General features: G+C 32.7%; 3 protein-coding genes across 3 annotated transcripts; 2 read left to right on the forward strand and 1 right to left on the reverse strand.

Moving 5' to 3' along the window:
• The first annotated feature begins 1,830 nt into the window (after nucleotides 1–1,830).
• On the forward strand, nucleotides 1,831–4,302 carry LOC111896133 (transcription factor ILR3). Its single transcript, XM_023892154.3, has 5 exons — nucleotides 1,831–2,046; nucleotides 2,572–2,634; nucleotides 2,743–2,800; nucleotides 3,163–3,266; nucleotides 3,801–4,302. The coding sequence occupies exons 1-5, from the start codon at nucleotides 1,901–1,903 to the stop codon at nucleotides 3,958–3,960; spliced, it is 531 nt and encodes a 176-aa protein (XP_023747922.1). The 5' UTR covers nucleotides 1,831–1,900; the 3' UTR covers nucleotides 3,961–4,302.
• An 11,381-nt stretch (nucleotides 4,303–15,683) lies between these two features.
• On the forward strand, nucleotides 15,684–17,508 carry LOC111896122 (transcription factor ILR3). The gene is made up of 5 exons (XM_023892144.3): nucleotides 15,684–15,982; nucleotides 16,537–16,599; nucleotides 16,706–16,783; nucleotides 16,858–17,020; nucleotides 17,110–17,508. Exons 1-5 carry the CDS (start codon nucleotides 15,837–15,839, stop codon nucleotides 17,371–17,373), a joined length of 714 nt encoding a protein of 237 aa, XP_023747912.1. The 5' UTR covers nucleotides 15,684–15,836; the 3' UTR covers nucleotides 17,374–17,508.
• Nucleotides 17,509–17,544: 36 nt separating this feature from the next.
• LOC111896111 (probable galacturonosyltransferase 12) lies at nucleotides 17,545–20,418 on the reverse strand. The gene is made up of 6 exons (XM_023892134.3): nucleotides 20,068–20,418; nucleotides 19,914–19,978; nucleotides 19,667–19,825; nucleotides 18,386–18,976; nucleotides 18,015–18,317; nucleotides 17,545–17,935 (listed from the first exon to the last, which is right to left on the reverse strand). The coding sequence occupies exons 1-6, from the start codon at nucleotides 20,276–20,278 to the stop codon at nucleotides 17,654–17,656; spliced, it is 1,611 nt and encodes a 536-aa protein (XP_023747902.1). The 5' UTR covers nucleotides 20,279–20,418; the 3' UTR covers nucleotides 17,545–17,653.
• Nucleotides 20,419–22,197: the final 1,779 nt, after the last annotated feature.

Genomic DNA, 22,197 nt, shown 5'->3' on the forward strand with positions numbered 1-22,197 from the left:
CGGGTCATATATAATAACTTTCGTTTGTTAATTTTAAAAAAAAGATGATATTCGAGATTGTCTATGTTTTGATGTATTTTTTTATACATTTTGTGTTTAATTTTATATACATTACTACGTATCATTCGGGTTATATATAATAAATTTCGTTTGTTAGCTTAAAAAAATGTAGTATATTCGAGTTTGTCTATGTTTCGACCTAACTTTTGTTTCATGTTTTTTACGTATCAATATAGATTCGAGCTCGTCTATATTTCGACGTAATTTTTTTTTTTTTATGTTTCGTGCTTATTTTTATGTACGTGTTTTTTTCATTCATGTTTTTTTACGTCGAAATGCAACTTTTATGACTATAATCACCAAAATTCAACTTACAAAATTCAAGCTTATAATTACGGTTTTATCTATTATATGTGAACAAACTTATAGGTAGAAACATACATAAAATAAGACCAAAACATTTTCTGAAACATATTTTTTTAACGTTTTCGTGCTTTATTTTCTGTACGTTTCCTACTTATGACTAGGGTCACATATTATATATTTTTTATTATTTAAACTTTCGTTCGTTAACTTAAAAAAATCTTACTTATTTTTATACACGTGCTGATATAAATTTGAGATTTTCTTTTTCTTTATTTTTTATGCTTTGATTTAATTTTTTTGTACGTTTTGGTGCTTATTTTATGTATGTTCCTACGTATAAGTTTGTTCACATATAATAGATAAAAGCGTAATTATAAGCTTGAATTTTGTAAGTTGAATTTTGGTGATTATAGTCATAAAAGTTGCATTTTGACGTAAAAAAACATGAATGAAAAAAACACATACATAAAAATAAGCACGAAACATAAAAAAAATTACGTCGAAATATAGACGAACTCGAATCTATATTGATACGTAAAAAACATGAAACAAAAGTTAGGTCGAAACATAGACAAACTCGAATATACTACATTTTTTTAAGCTAACAAACGAAAGTTATTATATATGACCCGAATGATACGTAGGAATGTATATAAAATTAAGCACAAAATGTATAAAAAATACATCAAAACATCGACAATATCAAATATAATATATTTTTTAAAATTAAAAAACGAAAGTTATTATATATGACCCGTCTCATACGTAGGAAACGTACATAAAGTTAAAAAAAAAACTACGTCGAAAAATAAGCTCGAATTTAAACCGACAATTTTATAAAAAAAACCGTGTAACTTTAAAAAAAAATAACGAAAGAAAGTTCTAAATTATAGTCGAAACGTTGATCACCTTAAATTATATCAACAAATATATGAAAATAAGCACGTAAAAATAGTATTTTTAGGTTAGCGAACAAAAGTTATTAATAAAAAACAAATTATATATATAATACGGGGTTAAACATGAAAATTTAGAAAATACAGGGGTGAAAGTAACATTTTTCAAAGTTCAAAGTGAAGGGTTCAAAGTGCTATTTTAAAAAGTAAATGGGTGGAAAAGTTACAAACTCATAAACATAAAATATAGAAAAAAATACATAAATGGTCCCTATGGTTTACCCATAGTCACAAACCCAGTCTCTGCTACTTGAAAATACCAAAATACTCTTACACTAACGGATGAACAGTAACGGCGTCAACAAAAAGGGCCATTGATGCAAGTTTTGGAAACCACAGGGACCATGTTCGTCAAAAAAAATTAGCAGGGACTAACTCTGTGACTTTTGGCAAACCATAGGGATCATTTTTGTAATTTTGTCTATTTTTTATAATTTTTAAAATAAATAAATATTTGTTTTGACTTTAGCAAATATTTGATTGGACTTATTAAAAGCATTAAATCAAAGTAATTTAAACTCCCAAATGCCTTTTTCTTCAAGCACCGGGAAATCTTCAATTCGTTTTATGTTCCGGCAATGGTTTTCCCGGAAAATACCAATTGGATCTACGAAGTCGGATTGATTGATGATATTGTTGTACCTGATGTTTATTACACCGTTCCTGATTCTGGATTCAGTTGGCCAATTCAAGCGACCTTAAACGGTTCTTCATCGAACCCTAGGTACGCTCATATCCTCTTCTGCTTAATATACGTCGCATCAAAAACATTGATATTGCTCATCAAATTTATGAGCTATAATAAACTTTGTCATGTTTTGATGTATGATATGGAGGAACCAAAGTTTTTCCATAGAAAGACTACGTAGAACTAGAGCATGATTTACCAAAATCGGGGATGTGAGATGTTGCAACTTAATCAAACAACGTATTTAGTGTGGCGTTTATGCTTTTTCTCTTACTTTTGCCTTAATTTTGGTTCAATAGATGCTTCATATAGATTCCTGGATTTGTGGTGAAAAAAAGCTTGGTAATCGTATGAGTATCTTGTAATGGTAGGTGGTTGAGCTTTAATGGCGTTGACCAAATCTGTACTCGTTAACAAGTGTCATTATTTCCATTAATTTGTCTTCTTTTTCTGTTGACGTTGGAAGCAATTTATGGGAGATAAAAGGGCATTGATCGATGCTTCACTTTCTTCAAAACTCTTTTACTGTTTCCTACATTAATTCACATTTTTTGCTTCTAGTTTGGATCTTGATGGCTCAACTGTGGATTCAGATGATCATAATGATTCCATATCAAAAAACAGGTAATTATTTCTTCCTTCTTAAGTTCATATGCATTTGTATAATGGTTGCGAAAAGTTTTTTTTATTTTTTATTTTTTTGTTAGATTTATAAACTTGTTACTTTGATAGGGGAAGGAGGGATAACCGTAGGGGGCGAAGGCCCTCAAACCCTCCAAAATTTCTACAGGTAATGGGCTTAAAGACTACTTTTATCACAAACCTACAATCTTTTTTTTTTTTTTTTTTTTAATTTAAAATACAACGAACCAAAATCTTTTATTTATTTATTTATTATTTTTTTATTATCATTTATAAACTAATACAACTAAAAATATATTTGATATGAGAGTTTCATATATACATAAAAAAATATATCAATAGTATATATTCTATTTATAAGAATTTAAAAATCATGAATTTTGATTTTTTATATAATTTTTCAATACATATATGTTATTAAATTACATAAATAGTTATTAAACTAAAAAGAAAAAATTAAGACTTAACCAATCATATAACCAATTAATCGTCATTTTGATGCATACATAGCACAAGGACAAATCAAAAGTAAAAGAAACGTGTAAATCAACACCACACAGCTCTTCGACTCTCTACTCCGCATATAAGGCTCACCAAATTGATACACCTCATAGGTACATCCGTACATCTCTTCTGCTTAGTTTATTTTTTTAGTTGAGTTGATTTTTTTTGTACAATATGTTATAAAAAATAAGTTTTGTATTGAAATTTTATAAACCATAATATGTGATGCTATTGAACGTCTGGATGATTTTGTCAAGTTGTTGGGTACCTGTTTCATGTGAAATTTTCAATAATTGGTCCTTAGTACTAATATCCGGTAAACTTGCAAATTTTAAAGTTTGAACCACAAAATGACAAAAATCTAAAATTTTCAAAGTTCATGTTTAAAATGGTCATTATTGTTTCATTCTTATAATTTCCCAATGACTTAGTGAACTTATAGTTATAATTCTGTAAACTGTATTTTATATCGGTAAATTTGGATTACTTTGGATTCTAGACCATTTTCATCCAATGGAGTCAGATTTTAGTCTTATAACTAATCACTAGGCCCCCACCTTAGGAAAACCACGAATACGCTATGTTGCCACATGTCCTTTTTATTTTTTCCTCTCATGTATTATAAATCACCACTTTCATTTTAGGTTTCTTAAATTGTCTTCGATGCTTGAGCCTAGAAGGGCACCCACAGTGGACAAATCCGTTGTTTTGGCCGATGCTGTTCAAATGCTGACTCAATTACGAATAGAAGCACAAAAGCTTAAACATCCCAGTTCTGATCTTCAAAATAAAATTAAGGAATGATGAGTATTGTGAATGTAAGAACGACTATGCAACTTCAGATTGAAAGAATCATTGTTTATGATGAGATTACAAATAATATTTTTTCCATAAAAAATCTATTTATTTTAGAAAAGTTTAGATTCTCAACAGAATCATTTGATTCTTTCAATCCGAACACTCCAAATTTGTTCTCACATTTACAATACTCGTCATGTTAATCCAACTTGATATAGGTTGTAATTTGCAAGTAACTTACACCCATGGCTCTTGGTGCTCTAATGTATTGATATTTCAATGTAAAATATGTTAATAAAACTATTGACATAATACACATTAATAAAAATTACATTGTCATTTTTTGTATTTAACATCAATACAAATTGATTAAAATTACTTTGAAATTGAATTTCTTGTAAAATAAGATAAAAAAAAAAGCATATTGATGCAATACACATATTATGTTCCTCTTGAAGAAATTGAGCAGTATGCTCATTTGGTTGGGTGTTGAGCTGGTAGATTCCCTTCTACTTACTTGAGGCTTCCTGTGGGATAGAATATCTCCAGAGTGATTGGTTGTAAAACGATTTAGGATAAATTCTTGAAAAAATTATCTTTCTGGAAAGTCTCTACACTTTCCAATGGGGGGAGGTCGTTACTTTTGAAATCGGTCTTGGGATCTATGAGTATGTTTTTTATGTCTTTGTTTTAATGTCAGTGCAAGTAGCTAAGGAATTGAAAGCTCTTAGAAGTCAATTTTTTTGAGGTGGCACTAATAATAATCGAAAATTGCATTGGATAGCTTGGGATCAAGTGTTGGCGGATAAGAAACATGGTGGATTGGATATTGGAAGCTTGGTTTCCTTAAATTTTTCTTTACTTCTGAAATGACGATAACGGTTTTATACGGAACAAAATGCTCTTTGGTTTTAAGTCATTAAACAATTATATGGTGAAACCTGAGGATTTGATCAATCTAAATGTACTTGGAGTGGTGGCGGTCCATGGGCTAGAATTCTTGCTTCATGTTTTCGGTTTCATGGAAAAGGTGTGGCGGTGAACTCAGTACAGAGGATTGTGGGAAATGGAAGGAATACTCTTTTTTTGGAAGGAAACTTGGATGGGTGATAGTACTTTAGATAAACGTTTTCCTAGAGTTTTTTAACTTGATCTTGAAAAAGATTGTACTATTGAAAACCGTATGAAAGATGGAGGGTTGCGTTGGAATTGGAGACGTCCTTTAAGAGGTGGTATCGAAATGCTACAGTACACGAGGTTACTTGATTATTTATCGAAGGTGACACTCAATGATAAAAGTGATAGTTGGGTGGGACGATTAGTAATGATGGCGTCTTTACATTGAGCACCACTCGAAGATGGATTGATGGCATTATTCTTCCAAATTCGGGTATGGTGACTAGATGTAATGCTTTTGTTATAAGAAATGTCAATACCTTGATTTGGCGGGTTTTGAGAAATAAAATTTCCATGTTACTCAATCTCTCAAAATTGGGGTTAGAAGTTTCTTCGATTATGTGTCATATTTGCGAATTGGAGGTTGAAAATTTAGAACATTTGTTTCTTAAATGAGAGGTAGTTGTACGAACTTGGAATGCATATATTTGGAGTTTTAGAAATGATACAGTTTTTTCGGGTGGTACGATGAAACAAAGTGAGATCGTTGATTCTATTCATCAATTTTCCATTAATTGGTATGTCAATAGGAATTCCTAAATGTAATATAAATAGACTTAGTTGTGTTAAAAACCCTCTAAACTCTTTATAATATTCGTTCTAGCTATTGCTAGTTCGTTTTCTCCCTTTTTATTAATGGTTGGCTGCTTCAAAAAAAATGTTTGTATTTAGCATCAATACAAATTGATTAAAATTACTTTGAAATTACATTTCTTGTGTAACATCTAGAAAATCCATGGAGAAAATTTCGTTTTTAAAACATTAATCCATACAACAGTTTGTTCCCAAAAAACATTCAAAGTGAAAAATAATATTTAAACATCAAAGTAAAAGTCATAAACAACTACTGCGAAATAAAACTGTGGGGGATGTTGTGTAGTCATGCCAGACCCTTCTCTTCTAAACTGGAAATACCTGAAACCATAACCATAAAACTGTAAGCATAAAGCTTAATGAGTTCCTCACAATACCACATACAACATATATACAAATATAACAGCACATGGCTGTGTCGGGTCTGTATCAACCCCGAGTCCATAATGACTCTATGTAACAGCTTGTAGCTATGTCGGGTCTGTATCAACCACGAGCCCATAATGACTCTATATAATAGCTTGTAGCTATGTCTGTTTCGTATCGCCCCATATACATAAGCATACAAACATATAAGCATGAGTCACAAAGACAACAAGCACATACAGACATATCAACAAGTGTCACAAAGACAACCATCATCCTACAAACATAATCCAGTGGGCCGACATTGGTGCCTTCGACCCACAAATACGGTGAAGAGACTCACCTCAATCTGATGTTAATAAATCTCACACTTGAGTTGTTGCTACCATGGTTTCTCACACTGAACATATCTAATATTAATCCTAATCAATAATCAGGGTAATGACCCATCATCAAAGGTCCAATCATATTTTATCATGCTAAGGGGTGTAAAAGACCATTTTACCCTTCCCACACTTAACCTAACAATTCATGACCCAAAATCCAAATGACTCAAGGCCCAAAATGGCCCCCGAAGACCTTCTGGTAAGTACGCCCCGCATACCAAACCAGTACGCCCAATGTACTACTCGATCGAAGAAGGGGAATTAGGTCGAAACCGTTACGTGCAGTGTACCAAAAAGGTACGCCCAACATACTCCAGCAGAAGCCAAAACAACCTTAAGCTCTTAATGCTTAATGACTAATTCGTCCAAATCACAGATTTAACCTTTAAGGGATGTCTTAAGTCATAAAGTTCCCGACTTTATGACTTTTCATGGCTTAATGGAGTCCAAACCAAAGCCCTAAATTCATAACTTCACCAAAAGGTCACTAACTCATGCATGGAAGATGTATACCCATCAAGATTCGATGTTTATAACTTAATAACCTCAAAACGACTATAAATGACACTCAAAGGTTCTGGAGTAACTTCTACTCACAAGATCCAACCCAAGGGACCAAAAAAATCTCATATCATAACCTAAAACAAGATCCATGATAAAGATCATCAAGATTGAAGCGTTATACCTCCAGAAGAAAGATCAAGGTGAACAAGGTCTGGATCTACAAGCTCCAAGACAACCAACACTTCTCCAATGAGCTCCTTCTTTTCCAAGATGCACCAAGGTCAATCCAAAACACTCAAAGGCTCAAGAATCTCACAAATGGGGCTAGGGTTTTGAGGGAACTACTTTAAAGGGTGGAGGTTGAAGGTAAGAAGGGTTTCCAAGAGATTAAGGCCTTTGAATAGGGTCCAAGACCCAAAAATTAGGGTTTGACCATGCGATGCATACGCCTAGCATACTCCAGGTATGCCCAACGTACTAGGGTGAATCAGCGCGATCATTTAAGCCATGTACGCCAACGTACGTACATGCCTTGTACGCCTAGCGTATAAGCCAAACTCTACCACATTCAAACTTCCAAATACCATAACTTAAGCGTCCCAAATCCATTTTCGGCGTTCTTTATATGCTCAGAGAGGTAATGAAAGATCCTACAATTCCATAAAATCTCCTTCGACTTAAAACATTCCGAACTTAAATCCTTAAATCAAGAAAATGTCTGACACATCACCATTACTAATATACCCATGGACTCCCAAAACATAAATTGAAAGCTTGGATCGCCCCACTAATATATTCCACACCTAATTGGGTCTCAAACCAAAACCCTATAATTCTAGGGTCCTAACTTGATCCATTTAAGGGTTAATATTATAAAAGTCCTAAATTTTTAACCCGTAATTGAAAAAAGCCCTAATATTTTTTTTTATTATTGCTATGGCCACAACTTTCTCACAAAATTATCACTCTAACCCATTTAACGAGTTTCATGGTTAACTTGGTTATTTTTTTTTTTGCAAAATCAGTCCTAAAAGTTCATATTTGGTCCCTAAGGTTTAGAAAAAGTTACACCACATGATTTTTTAACTTTATTTTTTGTTTTTTGTATATTTTATCTATTTTCGGTTTTTTTTATAAATATATATACATTTTTTATTTTCTTTTTTGTATATACTTTATTTATTTTCATTTTTTAACTTTATTTTTCATCAATTTGATTTATTTACCTTTTGTTTTCTATTTTATAGTGTATATATAGAGTATATTAGAGTTTTTTTTGGTTTTTTTTCATATTTTTTTTCGTATTATATTTTAAATTTTTCATCTTTTTATTTTTTTTCTTATTTGTTTTCCAATTATTTGTTTTTATTGTTATTATTATTATTATTATTATTATTATTGTATTTTTAACTTATATGGACCGAGTATTTTGAAAATCTTCCTAATTTAAAAAGCATGCACTTCCTAAGCCATTTTACAATGTAATATACAAGAAAAACCGACACTTAACATGAAAGATGCTAAAAGATTATAATATAACAATTCAGATAGGGAATTCAAGGATTAAACTATAACAAAAAGAATGAAATACTGTAACGACACAAATTTTCAAAATAATTTTTCATTTTTAAAACATTCATTCATTCATAGATAAAGTCAAACACATTGTATCAAAAGTTATTATCACAAAGTATCTCCCCAGAATCTCTACAAAAACTCCAATGCGTGTGTGTGTACGAATCATGTCGGCGCCTTCCCGCGCTCATCACTAGTACCTGAAACACATAACACAACAACTGTAAGCATAATTGCTTAGTGAGTTCCCCAAAATACCGCATACAACACATACGCCACTCGAGGCTATAATACGACCCTCCGGTCGATGTGTCTCAGCGGGACCCTCCAGTCCCGTAGCTCGTTGGACCCTCTGGTCCGGTCATAGCTCGTTGGGCCATCCGGCCCGGTCTATATCGTTGGACCTTTCGGTCCGGTCTATAACATCATACAACATACACATAACACATAGCATATAAGACCCTCTGGTCCACATAGCATACTACTCTAGATAACGTATAGTGAGAAGACTCACCTCGATGTCTCGGTAAATATCTGACTCGGAAGAAGTGTGACCTAGCCTCCGCCTAATCACATAAAATAATACTCCCATAAATACAACTGTACTCAACCCTAAAAGTCAACAAGGTCTACGGTCAACTTTGACCCGACTCGGTGAGTGCACTAGGGCGACTCGATGAGTCTACACGTGTCCACTGACTCTCTTAGATCCTCTTTTGGCACGCCAAGTACCTCCCTGACTCGATGAGTTCCATCTGGCATGAATCGCGGGGCCACCACGACTCAACTCGCCGAGTCTCAAGAACAACTCAGCAAGTTCCAACTTGAACTTAAACCCCCTGACTCACCGAGTCATTCCCTCAACTCGACAAGTCCACTCACTGAGTGATTACGGGCAACCTTCATACTACTCGCCGAGTCTGTTCTTCGGAATCGGCGAGTTCATGCCATGCACAAACTCAAAACCACTTCTGAGGTCAGATCTGTTCCATACAATCATAGATCTAGCCTCCCCAAGCATGATAATCACGTAAAGTTCGGACCTTGACGCCCATATAACATAGAAATGGTCCAAGATGGTGATTTAGCCCCAAAAATGACATTCCAAGCTCAATACTCCCCAAAAGACTGATATGTGTATTTTTATATATATTTTTATGCACTTTATCTTAATATTTTGGCCTTATTTATTCTATTTTAGAACTAAAAAGTACTCATAATACTTTGAATTATGTTTTGCAGCTATTCGTTGTCAATAAAGCACAAAAGAAAAGACTGAAGCGGAAACCGGACTTAGGAGCTAAAAGAAATTAAATATGCTGAAGAAGTGGATTACGCCCCGCGTAAAGTCGCAGTACGCCCAGCGTAGAGCCCAAAAGCGACGTACGCCCCGCGTAATTAAATGGTACGCGCCGCGTACTGGGTGGCCTCAGATAACTTCAATCGCGTAGTAATCCTATGTACGCACCGCGTAATCCTATGTACGCCCAGCGTACTTAGGTCGGCTACAAAGATTATAAAAGTCGATTTTCAGCTAACTAGGAGGGGGGATTCGACTTCCAACTTAGTTTAGTCGATATTAAACTTGATAGCTGCCGTTTTGAGGGTCTAGAAGGCGGCCGGAAGGCCGTTAAGCTAACGGGAGCGGAGATCGGAAGGGTTGGAGAGCAGATACGTGTCGGTAATCATATGGATTGCTAACGTGACCATGTTTAGCATTCCATTGTGGTACTTTTTTGTATTTAGTTTCTGATTTGGGTGTAAAAACCTTTTACTTTGTGTTTATGATTGAATGAAGCTTTGATTATTAGACTAATTGCTATATTGAATCGTTTGTTTGTGTTTAATTTATCTTGCCAAGCTTGTTAAAAGATCCTTATGTGTTAGTGATGATTATTTTCTGTTAATTGTTAAGTGAATTGAGTTGCATGAACATCTGCTTGATTGCTTGTCTCTTATGATTTTTGATGACCATCAAGATTATAAGTCTAGGAATAACGAATGTGAAACTAGGATTAACTTGAGAATAAGTAAGTTAATGTGTGAGCCTTGTTTGATGACCATCAACAAGAGGTTAAATTGAGTTAGTAATTCGATTAACTATATTTACAAGTCTTGCTCGATACGAACTGAACACTAGGAAGCATGTTAGTTTAATCAATTGATCACTGTTTAAATTGACTTGTTTGCTAAAGGATTAGTTATAGTGAATGCGGATCTAATCATTTTAGGAATCGGTGAACATGAATAAATGAATTTGTGTATGCAATAGTCTATGTTTTTAAGGTGTAATTTATCTAAATCAAAGTACCTGAAGAGATGTGCTTTCCTGTTAATTTATCGAAAGTTGTTATTTGTTAGTTTTGAGATTTATTAAACCATTTTCTTTGTTATTTTAGTGTGACCTGTAACCTATAACCAAATATATTAAATTAATCTACCGTTCTCTGTGATCGACACCCGACTTACCTAAGCTATACTGTAATCTGACTAGGTACACTGCCTATAAGTGCATAGATAGTCTAAGTTTGTTAGGTTATAAATATTAAAATTAGTGGGTACTTTCGTGCACATCAAAGACTCATAAAGCTCCAAGGGTTAAGGTCTCTGGACCTCTTTGGGTCCAGATCCAGCACACAAACTCGAGAAGGGACCAAATGCACCACTTAATCATCCTCTAAAAGGGTTAGAAAACCCTAACATTAAGAATCAACACCAAAACTGAAGAAGGTCCGAGAATAATACCTCAATGCAGTCTCTATGAGCTCAAAACCACCAAAAACGCACCTCCTTCAGCCTCCTCTTGTCTTGAACACTTCCCTTTTGCAAAAACACTCACAAAAGTTCAAGATTTGCCTCTCCTTACACACAAATGCTCTAGATCTCACTTAGGGTTTCTCTCTAGGGTTGGTGGCCGCAAATGACGGCCATAAGGCCCTTTAAATAGGTCTCAAACACTGGAAATTAGGGTTTCATTAAACAGCGTGGACTCGCCGAGTCCACTCGAGAACTCGCCGAGTCCAGCTGTGAACCCGCGTGCAAATCCGCGACCATACTCGGCGAGTCTAGACGCCAACTCGCCGAGTTCCCCCACAAAACCCAAAAATGAAGGAACAAATATCATACCTGGGAATCCGGGTGTTACAAATACATACAAGGGTTAGGGTTAGTGAAGATTGATCTCAAAGCAAGTAGCACCTTTGAAATTGTTAAAGCATGACTCCAACTATTTTCTTCCAAGATATCCAAGCTAACATTTCCTGTTGAATCTACATTGCAAGGATATATTCGTGTTTTGAAATACAAAGAATAAAAACAAATAATTGGAAAACAAATAAGAAAACAATATAAAGATGAAAAAATTAAAATATAATACGAAAAGAAATATAAAAAATAACTAAAAAAACTCTAATATACTCTATATACACTATAAAATAGAAAACAAAAGGTAAAAAAAAATCAAATTGTTGAAAAATAAAGTTAAAAAATGAAAATAAATAAAGTATATAGAAAAAGCAAATAAAAATGTATATATATTTATAAAAAAACCGAAAATAAATAAAGTATACAAAAAACGAAAAATAAAGTTAAAAAGCCATGTGATATAATTTTTTGCAAACCTCGGGAACTAAATTTGAACCTTTTAGTTCTGATTTTGAAAAAAATTTAACCAAGTTAACCATAAAACTCGTTAAGTGGGCTAGAGTAATAATTTTGTGAAAAAGTTGTGGTCATACCAATAATAAAAAAAAAATATTAGGGCTTTTTTCAATTATGGATTAAAAATTTAAGACTTTTATAATATTAATCCATCCATTTAATGCCCATAATTTCCGAAATATGAAGTTTTTCTAAACAGTATATTGCAAAGATGCATGACTTTCTATTATAAAAAGGTTTAAAATCTATTTAGAACATGCTATGCTTGAAAGTTTTTGAATAGATTAGGATGCTATTGAAAATATTTAAGATTTTTTTATAGAAGAAGAACAAGTTTTTTCCTTGAACATTTCAAGAAGTTCTTCTATTTTGCAAAGGTTATCTAAAAGAAGGATTTAGTATATAGACATCAATGATTTGGCGAATCATAGTTATGAAACCTTGAAAATATAAATTAAATAATCTAATAAATAATGTAAATGCTTTGATCAAATCTATACATATGATTTCTTATCTTCATCTTAATCTGTTTGAGACTCATGTCATCACCTTATTATAAGAAAAAAAAATGAATTAAGTATTAACCAACACTTGCTTAAGTTAATAAATACCATTTGAGTTTGCTTAATTTAATAAGCACCGTTTGTTCGACCATCATACTCATACTCTCTTAGTATTTAATAAATGCATACATAATAAAAGTTTTTTTTTTCAAATGCTTATCGGATTAAAATGAGTGATTGGTATGTTTTTTTTTTTTAAACTACAAATACATTAAAAGACTAGCAAGAAACTAACTAAACAAGAGCATAAACATTACAAGTTACTACCAATAAATGAGAAAATACACAAATCAAACCAACAAATAAATTTATAAAAATATTTATAATAGACCGAGTTAAACACAACTAAACTTACTGAATCTCGTCCGCTACTTTTAACGAAGAGTACCTTTTCCTCCTGAACACCAAATCATTTCAACTTTTCCAAATTAATCGCACTCCTAAAAATAATAAAACCACCCTGAGCTAGTGAGTTTATTCTTTTCTTTCCTTGAAACGAGTCTTTTAGAAAGAGAGAGGGTCTTCTTTGTTGCAAGGACTTGAGGACAAAGAGTTTCTCTACACCTTGAACCACAACCAAATGCAAACTTAGAATTTACATCTGAAAAAAAAAGATGGTGTGAGTCTTTTTCATAGGGTAGACATATGTTAGGAATTGACTGCAATTAGGTTCTTTTCATGTTGTTCTCTTTCGTGTGAAAGTTTGGGGTTGAGGGGGTATAAAACTTGGTGTGTGAAAAGACCTTTAGATCAAACAATTTATCAAACAATGACAGTAAATGAGAATAAGAGGAATTCACGAAGAAAAACTTTCACTAAGAAAGATAATCTCACAAAGAGATTATCGTGTGCACAAAGCAGCGATTAGGGTTTGTGAAAGGCGTAACCATTCACAAACCTATACAAAAGATTATATACTGCTATTCTAGACAATCCCTACAAATCAGGGATATGCCAGCTAACTAATTTACGCTAACTATAGAAACAAGATAAATACAAAATCTGTTACAATGCACTGAATAAACTAAACACGCTGAGCTGCTCAAACGCTGATGCTGATACTGAGATATACGCTGATGCTGAGATTTGTTTCAAACATCATCATATTTCAAGGTTTGACCTTACAGTGTGTGTTTCTTTTAGTATTTGTATGCTAGTGTTACATCTTTTCAGGTGAACTCCATGATGACTGAAGATGCCTGAAGCTATCAATTAATCTCACTCATCTTGTTCAAACTACCAAAAGGACGTAATTCAGTATTCACAAATGGAACAATTTCTATAAGGAGTTGGGATAACTGTCTGTGTGTCCATGATATTTTACCCCATAGATAACCCTTTTCAATGAAACACTCACTGTGATATATAGCAGAAGTTTCAATGCAATCTGGAGAAAATTACAACAAATCAAGGCGAACGTCATGGTGAAGTCTGAAGGTTAATCACGATTTCTTGCAGCTAGATGCTCTAATTTGGCCGATTTCCCACTAGGGAAAATTATGGACGATTCTACCCTTTTACCATTTCACAAAATACATATATAAATAAATAAATAAAGAGGAAAACTTAAAGGGTTGAGGGATCGAACAAATGGGATTTCTTAAATTAAGCAAGTGTTAGTTTAGTTCATATGTTTTTTCTTATAATAAGGTGATGACATCATGATGCATTAAAAGTCTCAAAGAGATTAAGAAACGAAGATAAAGAAATCAAATGTATAGACTTGATTAAGTTATCATCTTATTAGAAGTTTCAACTTTCAAGCATAATATGTTTAAATAGATTAAAATATTTTAATGGAAAATTATGCATATAACAAATGCAATTTCAACGTCTTTTCAATCAATTTGTAATGATGTTAAATACATGCAATAACAATGTAATTTTTTATTTATAAGTGTATTATATCCATAGTTTTTTCAATGAACATATTATACAATGGAAATCTATACCATAATGGCATGTATTTAACATCAATACAAATCGATTGAAATTACCTTAAAATTTGTATGCATAGTTTTCCATTATAAATATGTTTAAAATCTATTTGAAACATATTTAATAACAAGATGATAACTTAATCAAGTATATACATTTGATTTCTATATATTTGTTTCTTAATCTCTTTGAGACTTTTGATGCGTCATGATGTAATCGCCTTATTATAAGAAAAACATATGAATTAAATAAGCACTTGCTTAATTTAATAAATTCCATTTGTTAGATATTTATATCTTTTTAGTATTTATTAAAACATATAGTAATTTTATTAATATCAAAGGATTTCTAGCCCAATGATATAAGATAATTTTTTTTAGGTAATGGTTCAAGTTTTTTTGAAACATAAAATGAAATTTTGAGTAGTTTAGAAAAGAATTAGATTTACCGTCCCAAAAAAATATCTATAAAATAAGCCTTTTTAATAATTTAGTGGGTTAAATAAGCCCTTAAAACAAAACAAAAAAAAAGTTATAAAAATTATTTAATCCATAATTTTTTTAAATGACTTCCAAAACTATTAAGATAATAAACTTAAAGAATATTAAAAAAAAATAATTTGCATTTAAGTGATATTTCTATAACTAAACCAAAAGCTCAAACTATAATGATTTAATAGAAAATAAAAATTTTAAATATAACAATATTAAAAAAATAGAATACATTATTACTTATTGTAATCATTTCTTTATTTGATGCAAAAATTATTTTAGAATAAGTGTTAAAAGGTTTATTTTGTAAATAAATATATAAATAAAATAACAACATAATATATTTTGATTTTTTTAATAATTTTTCAACATTTATTTTAAAGTATATACTTTAAAATAAAAACAAAGTCTGCTCAATGACGCTGAACCACTCTCATCTAGTGGACGAATAATAAAATAAAATCTAAAAGAACCCCAACACAGCAACACCACCAATCAACCAATTATTCCCTTTCAAATCTCCATTTTCTCTCTCCCATCTCTACACAATAACACCCAAACCCCATTTGTGTTCTTCCTTTCCACCATAACCTCCATCGGGAAATCTTCAATTTGTTTATATTCCGGCAATGGTTTCCCCGGAAAACACCAATTGGATCTACGAATACGGATTGATTGATGATATTGCTGTACCTGATGCTAATTACACCCTTCCTGTTTCTGGATTCAGTTGGCCAATTCAAGCGACCTTAAACGGTTCCTCATCAAACCCTAGGTACTCTCTTCTCTTCTTTTGTTTAATGCACTTATCATCAAAATCGACCTAATTATATCAGAAACATTGATTGCTCAATCAAATGTATGAGCTATAAAAACCTTTCATATTTTGATGTATGATATGGAGGAATCCAAGTAGTTCCATAGAGCAACTACGGAGAACTAGAGAATGATTTAGCGAAATTGGGGGTGTTAGTAGATGTTACACAGTTACAGCTTAATCATACAACGTATCTAGGGCATCGTTTATGCCTTTTCTCTTCCTTTAGCAGAATTCTAGGTCTCCTCTGTTGTTTGCCCTACTTTTGGTCCAATAGATGCTTTATATAGATTCATGAATTTGTGGTGGAAAACATTGACAACCGTATCAGTACCTTGGAGTGGTTGGTGGTAGAGCTTTAATGGCGTTGACCAAATCCAATTTTCACTAATTTGGCTTCTTCTGTTGAATTAGATGCAATTTATAGGAGATAAAAGGACTTTGATTGATGTTTCTCAACTATTTTACTGTTTCCTCCATTAATTCATATTGTTTGCTCAAATTGCTTCTAGTTTGGATCTTGATGGCTCAACTGTGGATTCAGACAGCCATAATGACTCCAGATCCAAAAAACGGTAATTATTTCTTCCTTCTTTAAGTTCATATACACGAAGGCTGTGAAAAGATGTGTTCTTCATTTTTTTCTGTTAGATTTATAAACAAAATTTGTTACTTTGATAGGGGAAGATCTGAATCTTGCAGTGGTACAAGTAGCAAAGCATGTCGAGAGAAATTGAGAAGAGATAAACTTAATGACAAGTACAATTTATTTTTTCTGCCACGTGTCCTCTTTAGTCCTCTCATCAATTATCACTTACATTTTACTATTTTAGGTTTCTTGAATTGGCTTCAATTCTGGAACCCGGAAGACCACCTAAAATAGATAAAGCTGCAATTTTAGTTGATGCTGTTCGAACAGTCACTCAATTACGAAAAGAAGCACAGAAGTTGAAAGATTCTAGTTCTGATCTTCAAGAGAAAATCAAAGAGCTCAAGGTATTTATTTAATCTTTCTATTTTTAAATATATATTCAATAATTTGTGCGTTGTGATTTCATTTTTTTTGAATTGGTGTTTGTTTGTAGACTGAAAAGAACGAGCTTCGTGATGAGAAGCAGAGGTTGAAGATAGAGAAAGAGAAGCTTGAGCAACAACTAGACACCATGAACGCACAACCAAGCTTCATGCCAATGGCTCATCATCATCCACCTGCAATCCCTGCTGCTGCATATGGAGCCAATAAGTTGGTTCCCATGATTAGTTACCCAGGCATGGCGATGTGGCAATTCATGCCGCCTGCTGCTGTTGACACCTCACAAGATCATGTCCTCCACCCTCCGGTGGCCTAATTCCGGCGATCATTACATGTATGTTCAGGCAGGTTGTCATTGATCTATGACACTGTATTAGGTTTCTGTTTGTATAACTACGATCAAACACACTATTATTATAATTTAACCGTTTATGTGTGTGATTTGTGTTCACATCTTGCACTCCAAACTGTTCGATGAAATGCCTCCTTGAAAAGAATCCATATGTTTTCATTAAATCGCGAACCAAATATACAAAGCCTTATGTGTATATATATAATACAAAAAAAAGCCCATGAAGATTTGCGATTGTTGTGGCCTATGGTCTGATGTGGCAGGACTTGATGAACTTATCTGAGAAGTCGACATATTTAGTCCATAGTTTACGAAGCTGTGGAAACGCTATATCTAACCAAGGTTTCGCTCTGCCATTAAAATGAACAACAGCAGCACGTTCAACATCTGCCATGGTTGAATTCTCCTGGTAGCCGAGGCCCAACATATGCCAGAATGGATCGATAACTTGCACATGTCCATGAAACGCGATCAAACCTGGAGGTAACGTTCCTAGCTGCCATAAACTTAGATCCGATTTCAAATTCTGCATTCGAAATATAAAAAATTAGATACTTAGATCGTGTGTGTGTGTGTGTGTTCATGATCTGTGTTGAATCACTTACCTCTTCGAGCCAGTAATGGTAGTTCTCGCTTATGTTCGTCTTTCTCCAAGCTTCCAGATCGAAAATGTTCATCCCATAGGCCCAAGCACATTCGTTTGCGTCAAAATTCTTCGATATTAATGGATGAGAAAAGTTTAGGTAGCTTTTGAATCGCTTCGACATCACGAACTTATCGCCGCCGTGACATGTTTCAACCGCTCCGTTCACTTTTCCGTTCATCTCAATCTCAAACAACGGCGATAGATCTGACTGAACCACCAGGTCGTCGTCTAGGAACACCACCTTGTTTAGACTCGGAAACATCTACAAAACCAGATCCGATGAGCGTCGATCGATTAAACTCGATTTTACACGAATTTCTTAATATTCACCTGTGGGAGATAAATCCGAACGTGATTCATCACGGAATTGTACTTAGGGCTCATAGCTTGCAACTTTGCGGCGATGACGTAAGGTTTCTCGGTGTTATTAGCAACAATGGCGGATGAGCCACCTCTAAACTGAGCCCTAATTTTTTGATCCTTCTCCATGGCCTCCAAAACCGGAACCTTTCCTTTTGCGAACCAATCGAAATGATGCAACGCCTTGACTTCAATCACCGCCGGAGACAAAGGATGCAAGGAGAACCACGCCTGCATCGGAGCGAACGTCTTTCTGTCGGTGATTATGTGAAGGACTACCGTTTCAGGACGTAAAGAGTTGTAAACGAGAGACGTTGCTACGACGGAGGCGGCGAGGATGTTGTCGGAGGCAAGAACGAAGTGGAAGTAGGAGTTGTTGACGAGGGTGGGGACTAGCTCCGGTAAAGGGAGCTGGAGGCGGGAGTTTGCATTGGTGGCGTGTTCGTGGGCTAGGCGGAGGGAGAGGCAGTGGAGTTGTTTGGGTATGCTACTGGATGCCACGTGTCTGTAGAGGTATTCTTGGATTTTGGCTGTTCTAGTCCTCTTTTCAAGAAGTGTTACCTAAAAACACATAAAAACCATTTAACTTTAACTACTATTTTGGAACGATTATAATTTTAAATTATTTTCAACCCAACAGTAAATCTGACTTTTATGTTATTTCTTATTGTTACATTGAATATTATGTTAAATTTTCATGTGTATAATTTTAATATTTTAAATTTGAGTTTATAGTTAATTTAGTTACAGTTATAGTTTAAATGAAATGTTTTTTTATGTTATGTTATATATAAAAATGATATTAATTAATCATATAGATGGATAATTTATTCGGTTAAGTTACAAATAAAATAATTTATATTTATATACACTTGGAATTTTTTTGTCTAAAAAATTGTGTACGTAGTTAAAAATAAAATATTGTTTATATAAATTATCACACCATTTGGGTGAAAAAATAGTTTTACATGTTAATGATGATCTTACATTTTCTTTATGCTATTTATAAAACAAACTCATATTCTTCAGTTAACTAAAAAAGAATAATTCAATGGCTGGTTGACATTATTGTCAAAGTGTTTGTGTTTTTTTTTTATTTTATGTATTTTTGGCCTTTCTCAAAACTAAGTAACTTGAGAAAATGGTTTTTTACACTGTCAAAATTTATAATGATATAATCACAAAATACTAAGTATATTATGTATTTGTGTGTGTGTGTGTGTTATAGAAGAGAAATGGGGAGGAGGATACCATGGACTTGAGCTTGATGGCAAATGTCTTTGCGTCTAGTCTTTTGCTGCCTTTCATACTATCAACAAATTCTTCCAAACTCTGAGGAATATCAGGCCCTCCCACTATCTCATCTTCGCTAGACTGGTCCTCCAAGATTTCATATATCACTTCTGGTACCTTCTCAGATTAAAAAGGAAAAAAAAAACATTTTAGTCTCAAAATTCTCAGAATTCAAATAAAAAACATTGGATGTTTGGTATATTACAGCTGAATTCAATCGAAGGCTTCTCCCCCTTAAAACACCCGATGCTAGTTTTTCTCCCTTACAACCTACATACCAAATAATCAAGAAATCAAACAATTTATATCTAAGAAGTAATACGCTAAATAATAACATATTAAAATATGCATATACATACCAATATTGGAACATTTGGTTTCATCATCAATGGTGTCAACTGTACTTAACACATAGATGAATCTAAGAAGAAATATGAACAACAAAAGCGAATAAAACAATATCTTGTAAGACAACCTTCGAGACCCAACCTTAACTTTTATAAACTCTCTCACACCTTTCCCTGGCAACAGTGTAACGTGTCGCAAACTTGGAGATATATGTAACTGCATTTTTTTGTTTATCAGACACACTAAAACAAGAAACCCAACCCTAAATATATACGTAAAATTGAAACCTTCTTCTGATATGATTTAACGTGATACGATTTTGGTAATACTATGTTTTGGGTAGATATGGGAGAAGATGGTTTGGAAATTGAAGGGGATGCTTTATTCCTATATTCAATGTTGTTGAGGTTTTCCCATCTTCTACCTAACCTTCACATTGCTTAAGCTTTAGTGTTTTTTTTTCCTTTTTTATTATAATATATTCTTTTTAAGTTTTTTGAAATTATATATCCGTTATCAACATTCACAATACGTTAATAACCTTTTTTTTTTTTGTTAAAGATGAAACAAATCAAAGTTTCAAATAGTAGAGATTTTTTAGAATCTAATATTTTATGAAATGGGTTTTCTGAAAATTAAAACAAATTGTCAGTGGTTAAACTGGAAAAAATTGTTTTAATGGTTAAACCGGAAAAAAAAAAAAGTAAAGTGATTTTTATGGAAATTTTCATAATCTTATTTATTTAAATTTATTTTATTTTGTTGTGAAGAGAGGGAAGGGTGTTTGGAGGAATATGACACGTGATTTGAATAGGGTGTGTGTATATAGACTTTAAGATGCTTTTAAACAATAATTACATAGAGTATGTTTTATGGTTAAAACTTTAAAGCATATATTTTAGATACTTTACTACATAAAATGTATCCTTAAAAGTGCAAAATATAAAAAGGGTTTAAGTTTTATAGAACGATGGATTTAAAAATGTATAAGCTATTAGTTGACAGTTGTTGTAGTTAAACTATGCTTTCATCTTAATTAATATGGATAAAAGTTTACGTAAGTGAAAAAAGATCATTTAAAATATGTCTCTTAAAATATATTATTTGATTCAACAGTTGAAGAGTAGAAAAATAAAAAGAAGGGTGTAGTTTGGTGATGGTTTGGCTTTAAAGTTATTTACCATCCAAATATTTAAAAGTTAAAATACGTGATATATATTTTTCTATTTTTGGGCGACGTAAACACATCTCCTAAATGAGAAAATGACACTTCCATGAACGTGTTGACTACTAATTGGGTCGTGTACTTGAGATTTAATTATTTGATTCATTTGGGCTAGGCTTGGTAAAGTTAGATGGTGGATTGGTTTTAAACTTTTTCTATTTTATTTTTTAAATTGGTTTTTTTAGATCGGTTTTGGTTATATTCGTTTGACATTTTCGGTTTTTTAAAAGTGAAATTGCTGTAAAATCGTTTTTTAGTTAAAAATGTTTCAGTTCGGTTATTTTAGAAAAACCGAGAAAAAGTCTGTTTTCTGCTTTTTTATAAAAGCCTATTCTTTAACCTAACCAATTCTCAAAAAAATTAGTCTAGTTTTTTTTTTCAGTCTTTAAAAAACAGGTTCTTGATGTGCACCTCTAGATGGATCTAACCAACTATTTTACCATGCACTTAAAATTGATCGTTTTGATTTATATTCATTTTATTTCTTACTCAAAATTCATTTTTTATATTATCTTTATCTAAAGTTGTAAATACTTACAAGATTCAACCTTTCAACCAGTAATTTATAAAATGATTCATGTGTTTCTTCCTAATATATGTTTTCTATCCATATTTATCAAATTTCAACCAGTAATTTATAAAATGTTTCATGTGTTTCTTCCTAATATATGTTTTCTATCCATATTTATCAAAGGAGGATCTAGTAAGGTGTATGATTATGTTTGACAAAACTAATTAATAGCTAAAACATTAGCTATTAGATGACAGTTCAAGAAAGAAATAAAGGATAAAAAATAATGGATATGTCCTTAGCATTGTTGAGACGGACTCAATAAACATTGGGTCTTGACCTCGGCATGCCAAGTTGAAACCTCATCATCAACAACGAGTTCTAGAGCCTTCCCTCTCTTTGACC

Source organism: Lactuca sativa, chromosome 7 (assembly GCF_002870075.4).
Source record: "Lactuca sativa cultivar Salinas chromosome 7, Lsat_Salinas_v11, whole genome shotgun sequence".
Taxonomy (NCBI): Eukaryota; Viridiplantae; Streptophyta; class Magnoliopsida; order Asterales; family Asteraceae; genus Lactuca; species Lactuca sativa.

What these genes read in the sequence shown, in the direction of transcription:
- LOC111896133 (XM_023892154.3), top strand. Translation starts at nt 1,901, where the DNA reads ATGGTTTTCCCGGAAAATACCAATTGGATCTACGAAGTCGGATTGATT. An exon ending in GGTTCTTCATCGAACCCTAG is followed by an intron (nt 2,047 to 2,571) that starts GTACGCTCATAT and finishes TTTTGCTTCTAG; the next exon opens with TTTGGATCTTGATGGCTCAA. An exon ending in CAAATTGATACACCTCATAG is followed by an intron (nt 3,267 to 3,800) that starts GTACATCCGTAC and finishes CTTTCATTTTAG; the next exon opens with GTTTCTTAAATTGTCTTCGA.
- LOC111896122 (XM_023892144.3), top strand. Translation starts at nt 15,837, where the DNA reads ATGGTTTCCCCGGAAAACACCAATTGGATCTACGAATACGGATTGATT. An exon ending in GGTTCCTCATCAAACCCTAG is followed by an intron (nt 15,983 to 16,536) that starts GTACTCTCTTCT and finishes AATTGCTTCTAG; the next exon opens with TTTGGATCTTGATGGCTCAA. An exon ending in AGAAAATCAAAGAGCTCAAG is followed by an intron (nt 17,021 to 17,109) that starts GTATTTATTTAA and finishes GTTTGTTTGTAG; the next exon opens with ACTGAAAAGAACGAGCTTCG.
- LOC111896111 (XM_023892134.3), bottom strand. Translation starts at nt 20,278, where the DNA reads ATGCAGTTACATATATCTCCAAGTTTGCGACACGTTACACTGTTGCCA. An exon ending in AACCAAATGTTCCAATATTG is followed by an intron (nt 19,979 to 20,067) that starts GTATGTATATGC and finishes TTTGGTATGTAG; the next exon opens with GTTGTAAGGGAGAAAAACTA. An exon ending in CCATCAAGCTCAAGTCCATG is followed by an intron (nt 18,977 to 19,666) that starts GTATCCTCCTCC and finishes ATGTGTTTTTAG; the next exon opens with GTAACACTTCTTGAAAAGAG.